Source organism: Toxotes jaculatrix, chromosome 1, assembly GCF_017976425.1.
Source record: "Toxotes jaculatrix isolate fToxJac2 chromosome 1, fToxJac2.pri, whole genome shotgun sequence".
Taxonomy (NCBI): domain Eukaryota; kingdom Metazoa; phylum Chordata; class Actinopteri; family Toxotidae; genus Toxotes; species Toxotes jaculatrix.
The window spans coordinates 7652654-7673288 of record NC_054394.1 but is presented as its reverse complement, the minus strand read 5'-3'; the positions used below and the strand labels follow the sequence as shown (position 1 = coordinate 7673288).

The 20635-nt window shown below is 40.6% G+C and overlaps 1 protein-coding gene across 1 annotated transcript in view; it reads right to left on the bottom strand.

Annotated features, from left to right (window-relative positions):
- LOC121182110 (leucine-rich repeat-containing protein 49) overlaps positions 1–20635 on the bottom strand; it is a 34703-nt gene that overhangs the window by 8860 nt on the left and 5208 nt on the right. The window contains exons 9-14 of the mRNA XM_041038447.1: positions 18675–18818; positions 14230–14291; positions 11523–11670; positions 9132–9215; positions 5417–5592; positions 4442–4537 (exon numbers count right to left, since the gene is read on the bottom strand). Coding sequence (XP_040894381.1) covers positions 4442–4537; positions 5417–5592; positions 9132–9215; positions 11523–11670; positions 14230–14291; positions 18675–18818 — 710 coding nt within the window. The remainder of the gene's footprint in view (positions 1–4441; positions 4538–5416; positions 5593–9131; positions 9216–11522; positions 11671–14229; positions 14292–18674; positions 18819–20635) is intronic.

Sequence of the window (20635 nt, the reverse complement as noted above, 5' to 3'; positions counted from 1 at the left end):
CACTGTGGTAGAGTTATCCTTTCTGTCAGTTTTTCCCAATGGCCAACCAATGAACTCTAACTAAAAAATCCCCTGAAAGTATAGAAAGCTGTTTTCCACAAAGACTATGATTATAAACCATTCATCTGTAAAACTGTGGACAGGACACCTTTAACGACACACAAGAGCATCGACAGATATCAAAAGGCTGTGGATACAAAAACAAGTATGAGTACTTAAATGCTAGATGAGAAGATGAGTGTACACCTCCAGATAATGAATATTTAAAGTATTAAAGGCAAAGCTGGTAGTCAAGAAATTTTAAAGTTGCAAAGTATAAATGTGTCCTGGACAGAAACATGGGACTTGGCTAGCACTAGATGGGGCGGCGCCATACACTGAAAGGCAATTTAATCATCAGGATATGCCACGCCTCCAAGATGTGGGATTGCCAAAGGCAGTAAATCAGAAGGAGTTGGAGAGTGGTCCCGGAGATGGAGCGTAACATGTAGATAAGTTACGTAAAGAATGGGAGTAACTTCTGTTTGCCTGGAGGTGTGCCATCAACACACTCTGCACTGTGTCACATATTGTTCCCCCGTAATCATAGCTGAAAGGCTGCCAGGTGGCCCCGAATCCCCTTCTGACATGAACCTAGCAACAAATGCTGAGAGACGAAGTGAGCAAGGCTCGGAAAACTGAATCTGTCACAATGACATGGATCCTGCTCCAGCATATTAGTCTCAGAATCTAATTCAATTATGGCTATCTCATTTAATCCTACAGGAGTTTTAAAAAGGATATCTGTCGTCTCTCAGAAGACATGGCTTGTAACATGCATATGTCTCCAATAGTCTAAATGCTGTGTGGTAGTGACACTTATGAAACATTACTCTCTGAGCTGTCATGACAGAACAGCATTTCATCATTTCACTCTGTTAAAAAGTGAAAACAAATGTTTTAACTGCAGTGCAAATGTAATATATAATAATAATAATCTTTATTTGAAGGGTATTTTTCAAAACTCAGGTTCCAAAGCTCAGTGTGAAATAACATGGTGGCAAAATAAACCAAAGTCATAAGATAAAAGATAAAAGATGGAATCAGTTCAGTAACGTAAGCCTACTGAATACTAAGACAAATAAAATAACGTAAAAACTCAAATAAAGTCGGGATAAGCTCTCAGTTAAAAGTATGTTTCCTCGGGCAGATTGTTACCAGAGCCCTGGGGCCCTGATAACTCATTGAGGTAAGCGCCTGCAAAATCACCTGTTCACGATCTCAGCACAACTCTTCATTAAATAAAATATATGAATAGTGCAAAGGCCTTTCCATCTTCCCACATGGTTACGACTGCACTGCTGGATTGCTGAGTTATAACTCTTCCACTCAGGGGAAATGAGGTCAAATAAATCTTAAATCTTCCACAAAGGAATAAACTTGGGCCTGCATCATAGTCAAACTTTGGCAGTGACACAAACTATTGTCCTATAAGTTATTGTAGCGATGACACTTTTGCTGTCACGCTAAATGTGGTGTCAAAACTCATTTCAACATCATTTTAATTTGTCACCAAACTGGGGCTCCTAATAGTGGGCAGAGATGACATCATGTGTTTTCCTTAATTCACAGCCTCCCAATTTCTTCTATCTACCTCTCTGGATATTGGCACAGAGGAACAGAAAATCTTAAAGTGCCGTTAGCACAGTTGAATTGCTCATATTATACAGTATATTTAATGTCAAGGTTTTTAGTCTTGGTGTAGTTGTGAAAAGTTAGCTAAAGTTCGGCTCTGATGAGGCCTATGAAATAATGAGGAGCATGACCTGAAATAACTACATTTCAGAGAGTTTGTTGATCTTCTGGTCACTCTGAAAACTCCTTTAAACACACTGTCCCTGTTCTTCATCATATTTAACTATGTTCTGAGGCAGTGTAGTTGGGCCATTGGCCACAAAGTTGTCAGCTTTTCTACAACTATTCTATAATCCTTTGTGACACACAAAAGACTTTGTTAACCCAAATACTGGTTTGAACAGTATGTGGAAATTTTTATGCAGTATGTGCAACTTTTCCTTTGCGTGCATCTCTTTGTCTTTCCACGTTTCTGAGCACTGGTGACTTTTTAAAGGCATCAGCTCCCAATCAATCAGAATCAGCAATGCAAATATTGTACATTTAGCAACTGTAGAGATTTAGAATTTCTGTTGAGTAATCCTGAGTGGAAGGTATAATTACTTCAGCAGCAGATTTAATCATAAGAAAGGTCAAATGCAATTGGTATCTGCAGTTTTGCCTTTTGTCTCTGGATGTTTTTCAAATTTTCAAAAAATTCATAAACACATTTTATACTTCAAACTTCCATTATTTCATACTTGTCAAGTCTTCCAACAAAACAACAAAACACCAAGGATTATTCAAATTTCCTGATTTTTAAAAGCTTGAGAATAACCATAAACAGTGTTCTGACTTTTCTAAATGTGTTTTACTCTTAAGTTTTTTCTATGCATTTAAGAAATAGGGGGCTGTCCCCAGTTCACTACTCAAAGAGAAACACAGGCATACGTTCACACAAGTGCCATAAGCTTGCCCTGTTTCACTGGCTCCCACCGAGCAGATCCAGATGTGTGGAGGGGCCGGGCTCAGCCCCCGACCCAGCTGAGAGACCAAGAATCTGTTGAGATTCTAAAGTAGCAGGATTATGGATGACCTGTAGCACACTGTACTCTGTCTAATACTCTGTGCAAAACAATAAACCTCCTCCTGCTGTTTCCTGGGAATTCACACCCCCAGTGACCTGATACATTATGTCACACAACAGAGAGCCAAGAGCGTTGATACAAAGGCTTCAAAAACAGACACAAGTTCATCCATCATCTGTCCCTTCACACTCTACACGGGGGAGGATGGTGTAATTTTCTTCAGAATGTAGCACTTCAACAGCTATTTGAGGTAATCTGGGCTACACTGTGTAGGCATTATTATCCTTCTATAAACCCACACAACTACTGAGCAAATCAACCTTTAAATTTTCCACCTACTGAACATATTCACAGGTATTTTGAGGATTTTACCCTTTGATCTTTGTTTCAATTTACTGGTGGATCGGAGTTTGTAAAGGCCCTTTTTTTTTTATTTTGTCATATGTTACAATCTAAAGTCTCCCAACTAATAAGAGTGTGGTATTCTGGATTGCGTGAGTCCTCTTCGTTACCATAACCTGTTAAGCCAGTGAGTGAAGTTATAATAGACATTATAAAGGAAAGCCCATGCCGTAGATGGATTGCGCTTCAGGGCCATTTTCATATCCTGGTGCAGGAAGGAAAAGCCGGCTTTGAAACATGTAATAATAGTCCTTGACACAGCCCCCACTTTCATCTCAGCCCTCCCCCTCATAACTCATCCAGACCTGGATCATATTCTCCGTAGAAGAGAATTATATCAGAGCCCTACGCTGACATTAGACTCAGTACACTGCTGACTTTGAGCACTGTTGATTTAGAGTACTTCCAACATTATGTTAGAAACAGTAGGAGACAACTGCCTTCAGACGTCTCAGGGCAGCCGAGACCCATGTAAAGAAAGGGGTCACTGTGTTGCTCAAGAATATTTCAAGATGAGTTTGATGCAACAGCTGCTGCAGGAATCAAATCTATAAATGAGATGAGCTCTCTACGTGTCCTATCCAGGTCATTCTGCCAACTGATAAAGAAAAAAGAGCAGCTGCTAGACACACTGCATAATCCACAAAAAAAAAAACAAGGACAAGAAGGTCAGGTAAGGAGGAGCAGCCACACAACAGCCTGGACGAATGTTCTTTCAAGCTGGTGGAGGAGTTTACTGAATGAGAAATACAGTACAGTGGACATCAGTAAACTCAGCAACAAGCTGGCTCAACTCAAACCAACTGTTCTGTTTTTAAGACATGTCAGAATGATAGAGGGGCAGGTAGCACAGCTCATGTGTCAGGGACAGCACTGTAAAACTATCAAAACAGTTTTGCAGTTTTCAGTGTTGGCTACTCAGCACAACCCAGCAACTTTCTGCCATGACGAACAGACAGCTTTCTTCACCAGGTCTGTACGGAATTTCATCCTACTGATACAAGAGGTGTCACAATGGCAGATATCTCCAAACCTTGTCAAATAAAAACACAAGGGAAAGAGGACAGATTTGTTTTTTCGTAGTTTGTGCGAACTGATCCTTCACTCAATTCTACACTGCATCTATCCAGATATAGTGTAAAAACAAACAAAAATCCCTCATCAACAGATCAAATCATACATCTGCACAGATGTAGTGTGCAACTTCCAGGAGAACTGCATCATCAGTCTGTGTCTCATAAAGACGACTTTACTCATCTTTTGACTGAAGACTGAGGACTGGGTGGGTGAGCATTTTGGACCTTGCCTAAGATGTGTATAGATGAGTGAGTGTATGCACACACTCATTTTTGTCTTACTTGGGGTCTCGTGGGCTGTTTGGACGGCTGTTGGTACGGAGTCTGCTCTCCGTTCCCCCTGATGGTCGCTCTGGTCCTGACCCTGGGCTCACGCGTCTGAGAAAAATAAACAGAGACAGACAGAGCAAACCATTCTTTTCAGGTCCACCTCAGATGAAGGGAAAAAGAAGCCGGTAAAGACCTGAATCATACACATAATTAGACATTTCTAATTATAAACACAGAGGATTAGAAATAACTGCATCACAAACTCCATAACATTTTATTATCAACTTACCAGAATGCACACATTTGTCTCACCGCATATATGTTTCTCCATTTCTCTCTCACTTACTCACTCTCTCACTTCAATCAGCTGTCAGTCAAACTAATATGCTACTTTATTCTGATGTCTGAAAAAGGTTGTTGGTTTAAATCTTAACTGCTTTTGTTAATTTTCTGATTTATCCCTCACTGGCTATTGTGCATTTATTCAGAGAGCATTGCAATAATTGTAAAGATTTTTGCAAATATAAAAATTTTAAAGGTCCTCAAATGAACGTGCCAATGTGAAATGTTTGAATGTGAATGAATGTGAGACCTGTTCCTCTTCAACTGCCCAACATCTGATCAGATTTCTCTTCCAACAGTCAGGATATCAAATAAAACCTCCTGTAATCTGAACACAAGATACATTCTTTTCTCATGTTCTCAGATTCCCATCTCAGCTGCATCAAACCAAGTCTAAATAATTAGACTTTTGTTGTGTTGACTTGCTGTACACACACACAGTATGCATGGTAGATTGTAAAATGTCAGATAATACTACAAATTTTTTACTGATTCCTCCACAGTTTTATTCCTCCCTGGAAAAAATCTCAAACAACATCATGGGTCAAAAACCCTCTTGGCCATACTAGCCAGTGACCCTTTTAAGCTCAAGAAACATCACTTAAGTGACTTAATTTTCCGCTGACGTGGTGATGTGGTGTGTACCTCGGCTCATCTGGAGATGGCTCCTGTGTGAGTCCATTGGTCTGGGCGGGGCTATGGGCTGGGCTGTTCTCTGGACTGACTTCCTCTTTTGCGCCATTTGTTGGTGGCAGCTCCAGGCAGGCCCTGACACCCTCCCACTGCTGCGCTGCATTACGGATCGCCAGACGCCGCTTCTCCTTGGTGAACACAACACACACACACACAAACAGAGGAACAGAGACACTTTCAGGTGAAAATTCTCCTGAGCAGAACACAAGACCTTCTTATAGCAACGACCTTCTTATAGCATCAGATAATGGACTCGTCTCTATACTTGTCCTGCTAGATCTTAGTGCTGCATTTGACACCATTGATCATAATATCCTATTGGATAGATTGGAACATGTTATTGGGATTAAAGGAACAGCACTAGGCTGGTTTAAATCATATCTATCAGATAGATACCAGTTTGTCCATGTTAATGATGATCCCTCCATATATACCAGAGTAAGTCATGGAGTTCCACAGGGTTCTGTGCTTGGACCGATACTGTTCACCTTATACATGCTTCCCCTAGGCAATATTATCAGGAAGCATGGAATAAATTTCCATTGCTATGCGGATGATACCCAGCTATATTTATCTATGAAACCAGACGAAACAGATCAGTTAACCATACTTCAGGCATGTCTTAAAGACATAAAGGCCTGGATGACCTGTAACTTTCTTCTTCTGAATTCAGACAAAACTGAGGTTATTTTGTTTGGTCCCAAACACCTCAGAAACAGTTTATCTAATCATATAGTTACTCTGGATGGCATTAATTTAGCCTCCAGTACGACTGTGAGGAACCTTGGAGTTATTTTTGATCAGGATCTGTCCTTTAACTCACATATAAAACAAGTCTCTAGGACCGCCTTCTTTCACCTGCGCAATATCAGTAAGATTAGGAACATTCTGTCGCAGAGTGATGCTGAAAAATTAGTCCATGCTTTTGTTACTTCTAGGCTGGACTACTGTAATTCCCTATTATCAGGATGTCCAGTTAACTATCTAAAAAGCATCCAGCTGATCCAAAATGCTGCAGCGAGAGTACTGACTGGAATTAGCAAGAGAGATCACATTACTCCTGTACTAACTTCTCTTCATTGGCTTCCTGTAAAATCCAGAATTGATTTTAAAATCCTTCTCCTTACATATAAGGCCCTCAATGGCCAGGCTCCTTCATATCTCAAAGAGCTGATAGTACCATATCATCCTAACAGATTGCTTCGTTCCCAGAATGCAGGTTTGCTTATGGTTCCCAAAATCTCTAAAAGTAGAATGGGAGGCCGAGCCTTTAGCTATCAGGCCCCTCTCCTATGGAACCAACTGCCAGTTTGGGTTCGGGAAGCAGACACCCTCTCTAATTTTAAAACGAAGCTTAAAACCTTCTTGTTTGATAAAGCTTATAATTAGTTGTAGTTACAGTCCTAGTTATTTATTAAACTTATAGTTAGTCACAATTATCTCTATAGACACTGTTACAGTTAAGGATATAGCCCTTAGTAGGGCTGGCTCAGGCAACTGAATCATCCCCTAGTTATGCTGCTATAGGCCTAGGCTGCTGGGGGACATCCCATGATTTACTGCGCACTTCTTCTTCTTTCTCTTTCTCTCCTCAGACCCACTCTCAAATTTATTAGCCTTTATTACATGTCATTAACTCTGTGTCCTCTCTGTCCCGTAGTCCTGTGTTTGTTTCTCTCTGGTCTCTCTTTCTCTGTACCTTACTGCAGGTACCTCTGGCTCCGGAGCTGCATGTCCTATGGTCCTGGCTCCACCCACCTGCTGCTGTTTATTGTTTACAATGATCTATTTCTAACATGTTTAATGTTCCGTTCTGCTACAGATAAATATTTGATTAATATTCTTTGCAAACTGTAATGTAAATAATTACCAGTCATGACAGCTTTTTGCCTCCGTGCTCTGTTTCATAATTCTAATCTGCTGAGCACACATTATCCAATAACTGTTCACTAACTGTAATGTAAATACTGACCCACATTGTCTGTATTATGCTGCATGTCTTTCTCCCCCTCTCCTCCATTCCTAGCTGTCCTATCTTCCTCCTTTTCCTCCTTTCACCCAGCCCGGCCATCGGCAGGAGGGTCCCCCATCTGAGCCAGGTTCTGCTCAAGGTTTCTTCCTGTTAAAAGGGAGTTTTTCCTTGCCACTGTCGCCTTAAGTGCTTGCTCTGGGGTCAGGCTCTGGGTCTCTGTAAAGCGCTTTGAGACAATTTTGATTGTGGAAGGCGCTATATAAATAAAATTGAATTGAATTGAATTGAATTGAAAGAGAGGACATATACAAAGCTAATGGAACCAGTCTATTTTGACTTGGTCACAGGTAAACTTATTCCTCCTGCATTGCTTGTCTCAAGGATATAATGTTGAAGAGAGTATGTATACTACTCTCTAATTTTACTATGGTATATATCACACCTCATTAGTTAGACATGAAATTGTACATGCATGTGTTGGTCAAATTTATTTGCTTGTGTTACCACAGCATTTTGATTTAACTGTGGTTTGCTGTTATGACGGGAAAAATGACACCCAGCCTGCAAGAGAGAAGATTTCTGCTCCTCTGCTGTGTTTCAGTAGATCTTTGCTGGATAATCTGTAGTTTCAATATTCTCAGTTATGGTATGTGCCACTCCCCGATGCAGGGGTGAGTCAGTATCAATTCAGAGTGAGTCCTTCGCCCTCATGAACCCTTTGCGGCAGAATTCAATATAACATTTTCTCAACACCACAGAGTGGCAGGAGTTAGGTTACTGAGAGACAATGCACTCTGCACAGAGACCATCTCTCAGCAAAAGACACCACTGCGGCGCAGACACAGCAGGGGCACATCAATATGTGCTTTTGCACACACACACACACACACATGCCAGTGAAGATCTAAGACCATTTAAAGATATAAAGCGTAATTCACAGACCTTTTTACAGATTCAGTACCACTGTGGACAGTGTACTCCTCCCCACACATTAACAATGTTCCCAAAGGGCTTTGTGTCATGTAGAACTGATCTGGATCCATTTGAAAAATTAGAAGTTCACGTCAGAATCTGAAACGTGTGATTGATGGCCCGCTAGAACAAAGCCTCACCAATCCAAAAACACATAAGTTATAAACCACATAAGAAGAATTAAAAAAAAAAAGCTGGGGTAAACAATTCCTAAACATGACCTAAATGTTTTAAAGCTTTCTCATCAAATATGTCTTGATGGGCAAGCTAAACAAAAAGAAAAAAATAGATGTAGATCATTGTAAAAAGTACCATTAACGGGCCAAAAAGCTTGGTTATTGTCCTAATATACACTTAACCTTACCTTAACCTAGATACTATAATATTATATTATAATCACCTAATGCTTTGGATTTAAACTTTACTGCATATAACATTCTGCTGATGGGTAAGCATTGTTAATCACATCTTATCAGGAACATGGTGCGTTTAAAATGCTAAAATCTTTGATGTTATCAAAGCTCTGTCTAGTACTTTGAACCTTTGCAACCAATTATCTTCTTCCTACCAAGAATAACTAATCAAACAACACAGAGATTGTGAAAAAAGACTCTTCATTAATCTAGTGTTTGACAAGTAGGCCGCCACTGCATATTTGTTGGATATTTAAACTCCAAACCTGGCAGACAAAGACAACAAGGAGAGATCAAATCAGAGTGGTACCTTATGAATGGTCTGCTTGTGACTCTCCCTCTTCTTCTCCTCCTCTTTTCGAGCTTGTACACCAGCCATGTGCCGATCCTCGTCCTGAAAAAGACAGCTAGTGCAATCAGAGTGTCGCTCCATTCATGAGTTCTGAATTATTCAGGAGACAGGGGAACCACAAAAGACACCGTCAGAAAGACTGTTCTCTACATCAGAACTGGACCACTGTGGCGGCTGGGAGAAATTCTCACACCAGCCAGCTGCATCACAGGATTATCTGTCTGATTTTCAGTCTCGGATCAACTGAGCCCAGCTGTTGGGGAAAGCCAAAACTCCCAGAATGCAATGCTGCCAACACAATCTGAGTGTGCCAGCTGAGAGCTGGGGGATATTCAGCTGTCTGTGACGAGCTAGCATAGACGATGCTTCAGCCTGATCAATAGAGGCAAAATGCTAGCCTGACTACAGTAAAGGCACTGATGTCAGCTAGTGGAGAGAGATAAGGGGCTGGATCATATGTCAGTGCTTTAAACTTCTTTTGTGAGAAGTACAGTTTCTAAAGGGAAGAATGACCAAAGAGTACTATTCTTTGAGATTTATCAATATCTTATTGATTACAGTGAGTGCTATTTTTGAGCAATAACACTGTCTTCTTTTAGGTAGCTGTCACAAAGTTTTTCTGTTAAGATTTCAGTCAACTACAATATTTACAGTTGAATAATAAAATTAAAACATGTTAAACATGTTTAATTTATGTCCTATAAAACTCAAATATGTATACTATGAATACTATAAAAGTATTATATTTACCAACAAATGATAGTTGTCTTTGATAAAGAAGCTCTGTTTGGAATATTAAATGTATTTGCACATAAATCAGAGTGGGATTATGTGTTTTAGCAGTCAATAAAATATAATTACTATAAGCCAGCTGATAATAACTCTCAGTCAGAGACAGCTCCAGTCTACTGTACGTGTGTTCTTTTAACTTGCTTTATTTGGTTGTTGAAATAATCCAGACACTTCTGGCACATATATCCACACAGGAGACAAAGGAACAGCATTCACTAATTTACCCCAAAGCTGAACAGTACTACTGTATCTGTACTGTAATATTGTAATTTGCTGTATTAACTCCAATTTCATTCATAAATAATAGCCCATCTCCCAACAGTCAGGCTTAGATCTTATCTCAGATAAAATGATCTCACTTCTACTGACAGTATAATGCACTGGGGGCAAGTTTTTCCAAATCAGTTGGAAGGGGAAAATCAAGATCTTCAGTGACTACTACGAAGTTTCCCCCGCAGCAATTTCATGACACAGTTTAAGGAGATGGAAACTCCAGTGGTGGGCTGACATTTCTGTCTTCGAATCAAAACTTTGCGTCTCCCAAAAGTAAACTTTCTGGAAATAAAACAACAGCCCTGTTTTTGGGATTGACAGCTACAGACAGTAGTCTGTTGGGGGGATTTAATGGGCCATCGGGTCATAAAACTGGCTAAACTTATTGAGGACCACGTGTACCTCAAAATTCAAGTAAAAACATGAAAATGGTTGAAATTTGAGTTATGAGTTTTTTTTCACCATATCAGGAGTATGTTCTGAGGGCAAGGTGTGTGGTACTTTCAGATTCCTTTACAGTACAAGCTCAGACCTGGGTGCTCCCTGCTTGACAGCCTTTAAAAGCATGCTGATATTTCACTGTAGCACTTGGCTGGCACAGTGACTTCATGTGTATGCTTGAGAATACTCATTGTTTTGTTAGGTCCGACATTCATTATGTGTACTGTAAATGCTTAACTGATAGTCACAGTTTAGTCGCTGTTGCATTTTTGCCTTTAATATACAACCAAGAACATGGTGAATGCTGCCTGGAGATGCCCCACTGACAGTGAATGGGAGACTACCTGTGTGGGTTAACTAATGTTTGTTTTAATCTGTGAAATCATAGCAAAGTTTGTGTCAACACAGAGTCACTCTTCTGGATCATCATGCCTTCAGGAACATATGCTCAGACAGTGACCTGCACGTTTAGACCATTAGTTGAATGTGAACATCTGATCAAACAATATACAGCGCCAGCCAACTGTCAACATTCTTACATGTGATAAAACTTCCTTTGAGTCTTTGCTTCTATCAGTGTTTCTACATCTATATTTCTTTGATAATGGCAAAGGAGCATGAAAAAAACATTGTCATGTCACAGGATGGCCTCCCATTGTGGTAGTGTGATTCACTGCACTTTAAATACAATAAAATCACAAGGGAAATATATCTGAAAAGACAATAAACTAAAAAAAAAAACAAACAAACAAAAAAACCTATAACAGCTACAATTAGCACTATTTGACCAGTGGCCAGTTTTTCACTTGTAAACACACACACAGTAAATCAGTTCAGTCTTACTGTGATGCGCTTCATGTCCAGCTGTCTCAGATGAAGCACACAGCGCAGGACGGCCTGCTTGTACCATGTCTCCAGGGCTACAGGATTCCCATCCAGGGTGAGCTCAGAAAGGGAGCGTGATTCTCCAAGACAGGCTAGCTGATCAAGACTAGAAACAAAGAAAGAACATTTTGGGTATGAGTTAAAGCTGCACATATTTTTTTCAGTACAAAGACAATGGAAACACTGAATGCTTTACAGTAATACAGATAGATGATGACCTAAATAAATATTGGGAAGCTTGAGTCATCCACAGGGTAAGTCAAAGATGACAACTTCCCTCATTTATGTTTATCTTCTTGAACCTTTAATCTAGGCTTATATTGACAGAATGGAACCAAGCTAAAACAAGATATGATGAACTGATAATTTCACAGGCACATTGGCAGCCTGACATTACTCAGGGGGCAATAAAGAGAGAAAAATATGCTACACTGTTGATTTCACCCTTTGGCAAAAGGAGACATGAAAAAGCACAGTCATGCTATGTCAGGCAGTGGAGATTCTATCATTGCTAATTTGTGATAATAACCTTGATGAGTCATTTGTCTGGAACTACTTATGGACCTACACCACCGCACTGTGCCTGATCCTAGCCAGAGGTTTCTTTGGATGCGCAAGAGGCCTGAATAATAACCTTTGATGAACTATTAAAGCAAGTACAACCATTAGGGAGCACTGTTGAAGCTCTAACAAATGGAAAGCGAAATTTCACAATTCAAATATCAACTGGGGTAGTCAAGAAATGGCACTAATTTGAAAAATTTGAACAAATCAGAGCTTTTTCTTCTTCTTATCTTAGAATGACATTGGCTACAGCCAAACCTCTGCTGGGCAGTGAAATATAGTGTGTAAATGCTGTAGGTTTGAGACTATTATCAGTCTAATATATGCAGCGACCAGTAACATGGATCAGTTTATTTGTTATAAATTCCCATGTACAATATGTTCATATAATAATTTTATTTTATTACATTCTAGCAAAAATGATTAGGGTACATTTCAGAGTGATTATGAGAGACTACTTGAGAGATCCCAATGGTGCTTAACTGCATCTCATACATTTTGCATAATTGTTGCATTTATAATCACAGTTGCCACTGCCCTCGTGGGTATTGTTACTACGATAACACTGCTCAATAATAGTCGTAGTAATGAAAAGTCTCTATGCATCTGTCCCAGGATGCTATAAGAGGTACAATAAGAAGTGAAAATCCAAAATATATGTTGTCTGTGCAGAACAGGGTGTGGTTGAAAACTGTGTGGCTTCCAAGTTCATTAAGAGTATCACTACAATCCCTGCACCTTTTATTTACTGGCTTCTTATTATTAGTTCTACTTTGCTTGTATTTCACAAGCGTTAAGACATGTCCTGACATGTCCAGACATGTCCTGGACTAAAAACTTTTTTCAATAGAGATCCCCATTGAATTTTTCTTTTAGTATAGGACTAGCCTAAATCAATTTCTGGGAAACTGGCTGAATGTGTGTAAATTCAGTCAGGCAGATCAAGTAAAAAATGCAATATCATGGTACGTGAAATAACATATAAATAACATTCATGAAGGTTTTTTAACTCCAGTATCCTTTACTGAGCAAACTGACTGCACCGAGTGGACGCGCGTGATCTGTCCCTCTACCTAGCAACAGAGCACAACTGTTCTCCTATCAGCATTGAACACTTTCAAAAGGTACACGCACCAGGTTTCTATTCTGCTGTTAAGACCATCTATTCACAAGAGTAGCTTTAATTAAAACACTTTTACCAAAAGTAGAACACTAAAGAGAAGTACAATTCTACATGTACGTATTATGAAAATCAGTTAAATTAAAGTGGTACTTGGAATATGTTGTCACTCCGTAAAGTCCTGAGGAGTTTAAAAATACCAGGGGATTATTTGTTGCCTATTTCTTTGTCATGACTCTCTCTGTAACAGCGTGTCATAAATTGAATCATACAGGCACTAGAACAGCAGGGCTGGCTTGAAACGTCAGGTCAGATCTATCACAGCACAAGGTGACTATGGTCAAGGAGGCTAATGAACACTGTCCCACCCTGAATCCTACATACAGGCCCCTCCTCCAGGCAAACACAAAGCAATTTTAAAGCAGCTTTATTCAGTGACACAGCTATTCTGCTTTAACAAGTTAACTCTATGACATCTCGATTGCTGGGCTCAGAGACAGACAAGCAAAGAAAAAAAGGGCTGCAGATATTGACAAAGTGCATAAAACAAGTTGATGATTGCACTAAGCAACAAAACACACCTCTTATTCATCCTAAACACCCTTACCTAGCAATGCTGCTCCTGAATTCACTCAACCCTCTAATCTGTCATTGATTCTCTGTGGAAGTGAGCTACCTTCTCTCAGCCTTCTTCTCTGTTGTCTGCATAACTTTAAAGAACCACCACACCCATTTCTTAGGTAACAGCATGCTAACAATAAAGAAGACATCCAGGTTGTTGTTTTGTAGGTTATAGAAACTGCCTACTACAGCAACCAAGTGTGTGTGTGTGTGTGTGGCTGTGTATGTTTGTGTGTGTTCTGCCTGCAGCTTGTGGGCCAGGCCCTGCCAAGAGCCAAGGGAGGGGACGTGGCACTGTCCAGCCACTATCCCTGTCCCTACCCTGTGGGCAGGAGGGAGTTAAGCGGTGCGAGCTCTTACCTGGTGATGTTGTTGCAGCTGAGAAAGAGGCGCTGCAAGCAGGGCAGGCGGTCCACCTCAGTCTAGAAAGAGAAAGAGAAAACGGGAGAGGGAAGAGAGAGAGATGGAGGGATGTGAAGAGGATAAGGTGGTAGGGGAGAGGGCACTGCATCGTCTCTGTCGTCAGAGCTCTGTATCCCTCTCCATTCCCTCAGTCACCTTGCAGCTCTCAGCTCCAGCATACAACATCCCCATCCACCCTGCGCATGCACACACACACACACACACATACAGCACGCTGCCTTGTCTGCACATGGAGAGGAGGGGCAGGAGAGAGAGAGTGTGAGAGAGATAGCATGAGGAGGAAAGGGGGAGGGGAGGGAGAGCAGAGTGTGTGCTGCGCTAATGCAGAGATCCCCTGCTGCAAGAGGCTGACTCGAAAGGCTCACTGGAACACATATACATCCAGACACACACACACAGAGCAGCTAGCTACTGTACCTTGTCATGCAAGAACAATAGCCAGGATGAAACGGAAACTGACTGGGATGGGGGTTGTTTCTTCGTCAGACAGGCACAGCATCAAAATCAATGCAGAATTTAGTGAGGGGGTGGGGTGAAGAGCAGCAGCTGGCCAGCTGAAGAGGACACACATGGATGTAGGCAATGTCACAACCCCAACGACTTCAGATTGCTAATCAGGTGGCAGTGTGGGGGAAATCATAGTGTCAAGGTCTGTTCTGTGTGTGTGTCTGTGTGTATGGTCAATGCTGCACATGCTGGAAGCAAAAAGGACACGCCCAGCAGCAGTCTGAATGAGCTGCGTCAGCATCCGCCCATATTGCAGCCACCGCTTCACAGCCTCGTTCGGTACTGTTGCCAGTCTCCGTTCAAATTAGATGTTAGCCTAGCATTTAGGCTATGCTATCTCAACCGCCGTCCACACAATCACATAAATACAGTGCACAGTTACTCATCATTGTTTTATCAATTCCAACTGTGAACCAATGGCTCTGTCCAGAAAAATTTTACCAGTGAAATATATATATATAGATCAGTTTCATTCAATGTCTTGCAACAAGCTAGAATACAATGAGTTATATGTCACTCTACACTGTATATTTCAGTCTCACTACAACCAGTGTGTTCAAACCTGACTAGTTTGACACTCTGGGAACTATGTGAGCCGATTTTCCTTCTGAGAGTAGTGAATTGGAAGCTACTGGCCATAGCCAGTTAGTTTAGCTTAGCACAAAGAGCAGAAAAGGCTAGGGAAACAGCTAATGTGGTTTCATACAAAGCTAACAAAATCAATACAGCACGTAAAGTTCATTAATACACACATAATAGCTGAGAGTTTTGAATGAACGCAGTCACTCAAATAACCACTAACAAAGGAAACATGTCTCATCTACATTAGCAACAAGCTTTGGTGAGAACTGGCGAACGTCTAACATTCAAAGAGTGCTCTCACAAGGACATCTTGAATATACTGAATAAAGATATTATTTGCATTAAAGCTAGGACTGTGTGTAGTTTTTTTTTCTTATATTGGATGAGTAATGCTGTTCTGTGTACATCAGCAATAAGGGGCTGCGTTCTTTCCTCAGTTTGAAAAACTGCAAGTCACGGCATCCAGCTAATACTGACCCTCCACCACACTCTCAGAGTTTCTGTCTCTGCCAGTCCCTGTACGGATGCTGGTGAAGCAGCAGCCACTGCACGCTGTCTGAGGCTAAATATAGCAGCCCTGTCTCAGACAGGATGATGTCATCAATGAGCTGATGTGCTGCATAACAATTGTCCACCAATGTGGTCCCTTTTTTAAAAACCTGATTGATCAGAACCAATCAGCAGACAGGATCTGATGTGAGCTTGGGTACAGCTTTGTTGCTGTGTGTGTGTGTGTGTGTGTGTGTGTGTGTGTGTGTGCGTGTGTGTGTGTCTGTTTGCCTGCAGAGGTGTATTTGTGTATCTGTGTGTCCGTGCCTTCACCTCTTTATCACAGCTCCACCCTCTTCTCACTGACAGCTTGCGTGTCTTTATTCTTCACACTTATACTGAGCTCTGACACAGGCTTTACCCCAGAAACACAGGTCTACCTCTCATCACCATTGTCTCTGTTGCATGCAACAACACACATCCCAAAAGGACATGAAAGCTGCTAAAATAAACAAACAGGTACATACGGATGTCGAAGGGGTTTCAAAGATTGTAAGCTGTTGGGTTTTGTGGCTGCTCTTTCAATAGCACAGTCTTGAGATGTGAGCTAAGCTGCAACACATCTGGCCTCCGGTACTGTGCACTAGAATTGCAGATGCTGTGGTGTTAAGTGCACATTGTTGTGTTGGTCTTATACAACACCTCACAGAGACTAGTTGTTAGTAAAAATGTTTTGCCAGTAATGTGAGTTTCTCTTTCCATGGTCCTTTGTCCTTAAAGGTCTTATTTTGGCAACTTGGGCATTATGCTGTTACTGCATAGTGACACAGTGTTTGAAGTCCCAGATGTAATTCAATTACTTCCCAAAGAACTTTGAAGCAGCATGTTCGTTCATCCACAGAGACCCTCTCACACACGTATAAAAAGTAGAACAGATCTAACACACGCACACAGACACACTGTATTAACCTACAGCAGAACTACCAAACAGCACTGCACAGTTTTTTTTTTTACATTTTCCATTATGATGTTGCTTGATTCGATACTGGCCCACGAGAAAAGAAGCCCATCAGAAAAAAAAACACTCCTGCTTATCCATTGAGCCAGTCTCCATCTGGGTGATGCCGTTTTACTTTATTTGTTTGATCACTGCTCATGTGAACTAATCCACTCTTCCAAACAAATCAGTGTTCCTGCTGCCCAAATCATAAAATACATCAGTGCCTGCCACAGGACTTCTCAATGAGAAGACCTACCTGAGAGAAAGTGTAAACAAAAAACGTTCTCAGAAATGGATACAGTATGAATCACCACGGTGTAATCAGTTATTGTGTTTTAAGCATTAGAGTGTCACAAAACTGTCATTTCTGTGAAAATGTAAACTAAGTAAAAATCGGTTACAACTATGAAATAAGCATGGATTACAGCATTTAGAGAGAATGCAAAACAGCTGACGCACAACTTACAGCAGTGTGTGATGAAATAGGTTAAATGAAACAGGTTCATACACTGTATTTAGATGCATTATGTAATGACCCAAAAACTGATCATTACATGATGCATTGCAAACACCAGGTTAAGAAGTGTCTAGATGTGTTGAAAACTACGGTATGCATATGTAATGTATAATGCTTATATAGTGGATAATTGGGCCCAATATTTAACCAAGTCTAAAACTTGTTTTTAAAGTCAGTGACAACATTTCGTTCTGGTGCCATTTCTCATCTGTCTTCCCTTGTATAAAAGGGAAAAACCTGGACACCTGGAGGATGGTTATTTACTTTGTGCTTGATATAAGCACTTGGCAACAAATGCCAGTAATGACAGAGACTGGAGAATCTGCTGAGGGGTAGCATTTTTACTCTCATGTATCAAATAAAACATTACATCCGATAATTAGGACTGGAAGTGTTTTTTGATGAGAGCTTGCAGGCAGAGAACAGGGTGAGTGATGGGAAGCGGTTTCATACAATACAATGTTGGTTTCAGTTCGTATTTTCTACCCCAAAAACAGGGTAGGGCTTAGGGGATTTGCATACAAATTAGGGGGCCTGTTTTGGCATGCAGTGTTCTGTTTATCAGATTAAAACTATAGAAACCAGAGGGAGTGAATTTCCGTGTTTAGAATATCCAGTTTCTTTTTATCTGCGCCAGAAAGTCGGTGGGAGGTTGTGGGTAATGAGGTACGTCTCCCTAGGTAACGCCAATGGGATACATTTCACCATAGACTTTCTTACAAAGATTCTATTGATGTAATTTCTGTGTTTGTTATTTTGTGACAGTCAAAACTACATCTACATGTGATCCCATAACAGAGGAAACAGTAACCATCCAAAGGAATGGCATGAAGATGAAAGATGAAACACACCACCAGCACCAGCACCAGAACATTTTCCTAAATAACAGTTGTCAGGGTGTGTGTGTGTGTTCGTTTGTTCATCAAAATGCAAATAAATGCTGTAAATGTATTACTGGCAGCTGTAGGAACATAACCAACACAGGAGATATTGAACACCTAAGAGGAGAACTGGCTCAACTCTTAAAAACCACAGGGCAGCTGTAGTGTTTACAGTCTGGTACCAGGTAATATAAGGTAATGTTTCCAACTCCTGCTTGCACTTTCAGATGGAAGAAAATAGAAGCCCCACAAAGGGAAAGGGCAGAAACTTCAGCCTTAGTTGAAAATGAGATTATGCTCACTGAACTGTTGCTGCCTTTTTTTCTCTGTATGACTGTGTAGTATAGCAAGCATGCAGTGAATAAAATGCTTTAAGCTGTCTGTAATTGGAAAAGAGGCCCCTCACCACAAAAGAGATGCAGTTGTATCTGAGGTTCAGTTCAGTCAAACAATTCAGGCTCTGCAGATTTTCTATTCTGGAGATGCTGTTTCCTGCCAGGTTCAACACTCGCAGCTCGCTCAGGTGAGACATGTTTTCTATCCTGCTGATCTGCAGGAAAGGAGTGAGACAAAGACAGAGCAGTACAGAGAATTACATCAAACAGCAATCTAGATAATCATATTCTACACAAGAAGGCAGGACAAGCAGAGCATAATACACTTGAGTTGTATACATTCATTGCTCACTCTCACCTTCAAGTCATGTATTTAAAGGTAATCAGAAGAAATCTGTTTAGAATTCTTTAGCCTGCACACAGCTGAATGTAGTGGGGTGAAAGAAATCCAAAAAGCAGTGTTCTCCATTTTCTTTGCAACGCCTGAGGCTAATCCTTCTGCTAATTGACGCTAAAACAGAGATGACGGTTCTATTCCTCTCATGTACCGCAGCTGAACCATTTCATTATCAGCAACTATCTGTATATATACTGAATACTGATATTCAGCAAGTTACATCAAGCCATGACTCCTGTTTGACTTCTCAAATTTTAATAACTAGTAGGTAAGGGTCAGTCAGTGGTGAAATCTTACCCTCCTTTCACCCCTTCTCTCTCTCTCTCTCTCTCTCTCTCTCTCTCTCTCTCTCTCTCTCTCTCTCTCTCTCTCTCTCTCTCTCTCTCTCTCTGGGAGAGATTACCTAGGGGTCTCTGTCATAATGCACACTGTCATAGTGCACAATGTTAGGATCAGGTCAAAAAGGCATCAGGGGTCGAAGGATTTGTTCAAAATACAATCCTCAAGGATTGCTGCAATGCAAATGTTAAGTAGGTCAAATTGAAATTTCTTTAATTTTTTTTAAAGAATAAAATAATGAAATCAAGTTGAAATTAGAAATAAAGATAAAAAGCAACATGGGTTTTGGGTACACAGACATACATTTGTGTATTATCAGTAAAGATGTTCATGTCTCCTCCCCGCCTGGTGAATGCACATCTTTCAAACGTGACACCCCTAGTTGTTTGAAATGTGTGTCCTTCACCCCCTCATCCATTAATGTCCTAAATAATAAACAAACAACAAGGTTTCTTGAATTTTGAATCTTGAAATTTGTTGTTTCTGCAGTGCTAGCTCTGATTTAAACAGACTTTTTGGCACTGTCTACTAGGATATGTGCATTTCTCAAAGGAAAAATATGAAGAGTTTCTCCAACTCTGTGTAGTTGTGTGTTGTGTGATACCTCAACACACAAATTATTATTATTTTAAACACTCTTTAGTTAAAGCTGTGGATACCAGCTTTAACTAAAGAGGTGTCTGTCCAAAGTCTATTGACAATGTGTGTGCATATGCAGCTGGCAGCATTGTTAAAAGAACATGATAATAAACCTTGTGCTTTAAGTTCACTCCAAAGACCAAAGAACAGTCCAATGTGGTGTTGGATACAATAGAGTGAGATCATCACCCTGCATTCAAAAGCTTTACAATAGTTGTGTTATGGTCTCACTGGAGTGAATACCCTCAGTCAACACACAATCATGGCACACTAACAGGACAACAGTATCTCAAATGTAAGCGATGCTTTGACTGGTTCAGTCAAAGTGGATGGATGGAAAACAGCTGCATGCCCAGTGAACCTTCCCTCAGTATATAAAGACAAACAAGAAAAACTCACTGCCCTCACAGAAGAAAACACTCTCAAAGTTTACATTATCTCAGGCCCAGACTAGAGCATCACTGACCTACACAGGGCAGGTATTTGTAAATCAAACTTCTGTCAACACACAGCCACAGAATCTCTACACAAACTGAATCAGATTTTGGATAACCTCGTTTGTCCAGTGGTATACGTCAGGCATCCAGACTATGGAAAGGTGGTTCAAAAGTTTGACCTGTGCTACAGTAGTAAGGTTTCATTTTTAACAAACACTTG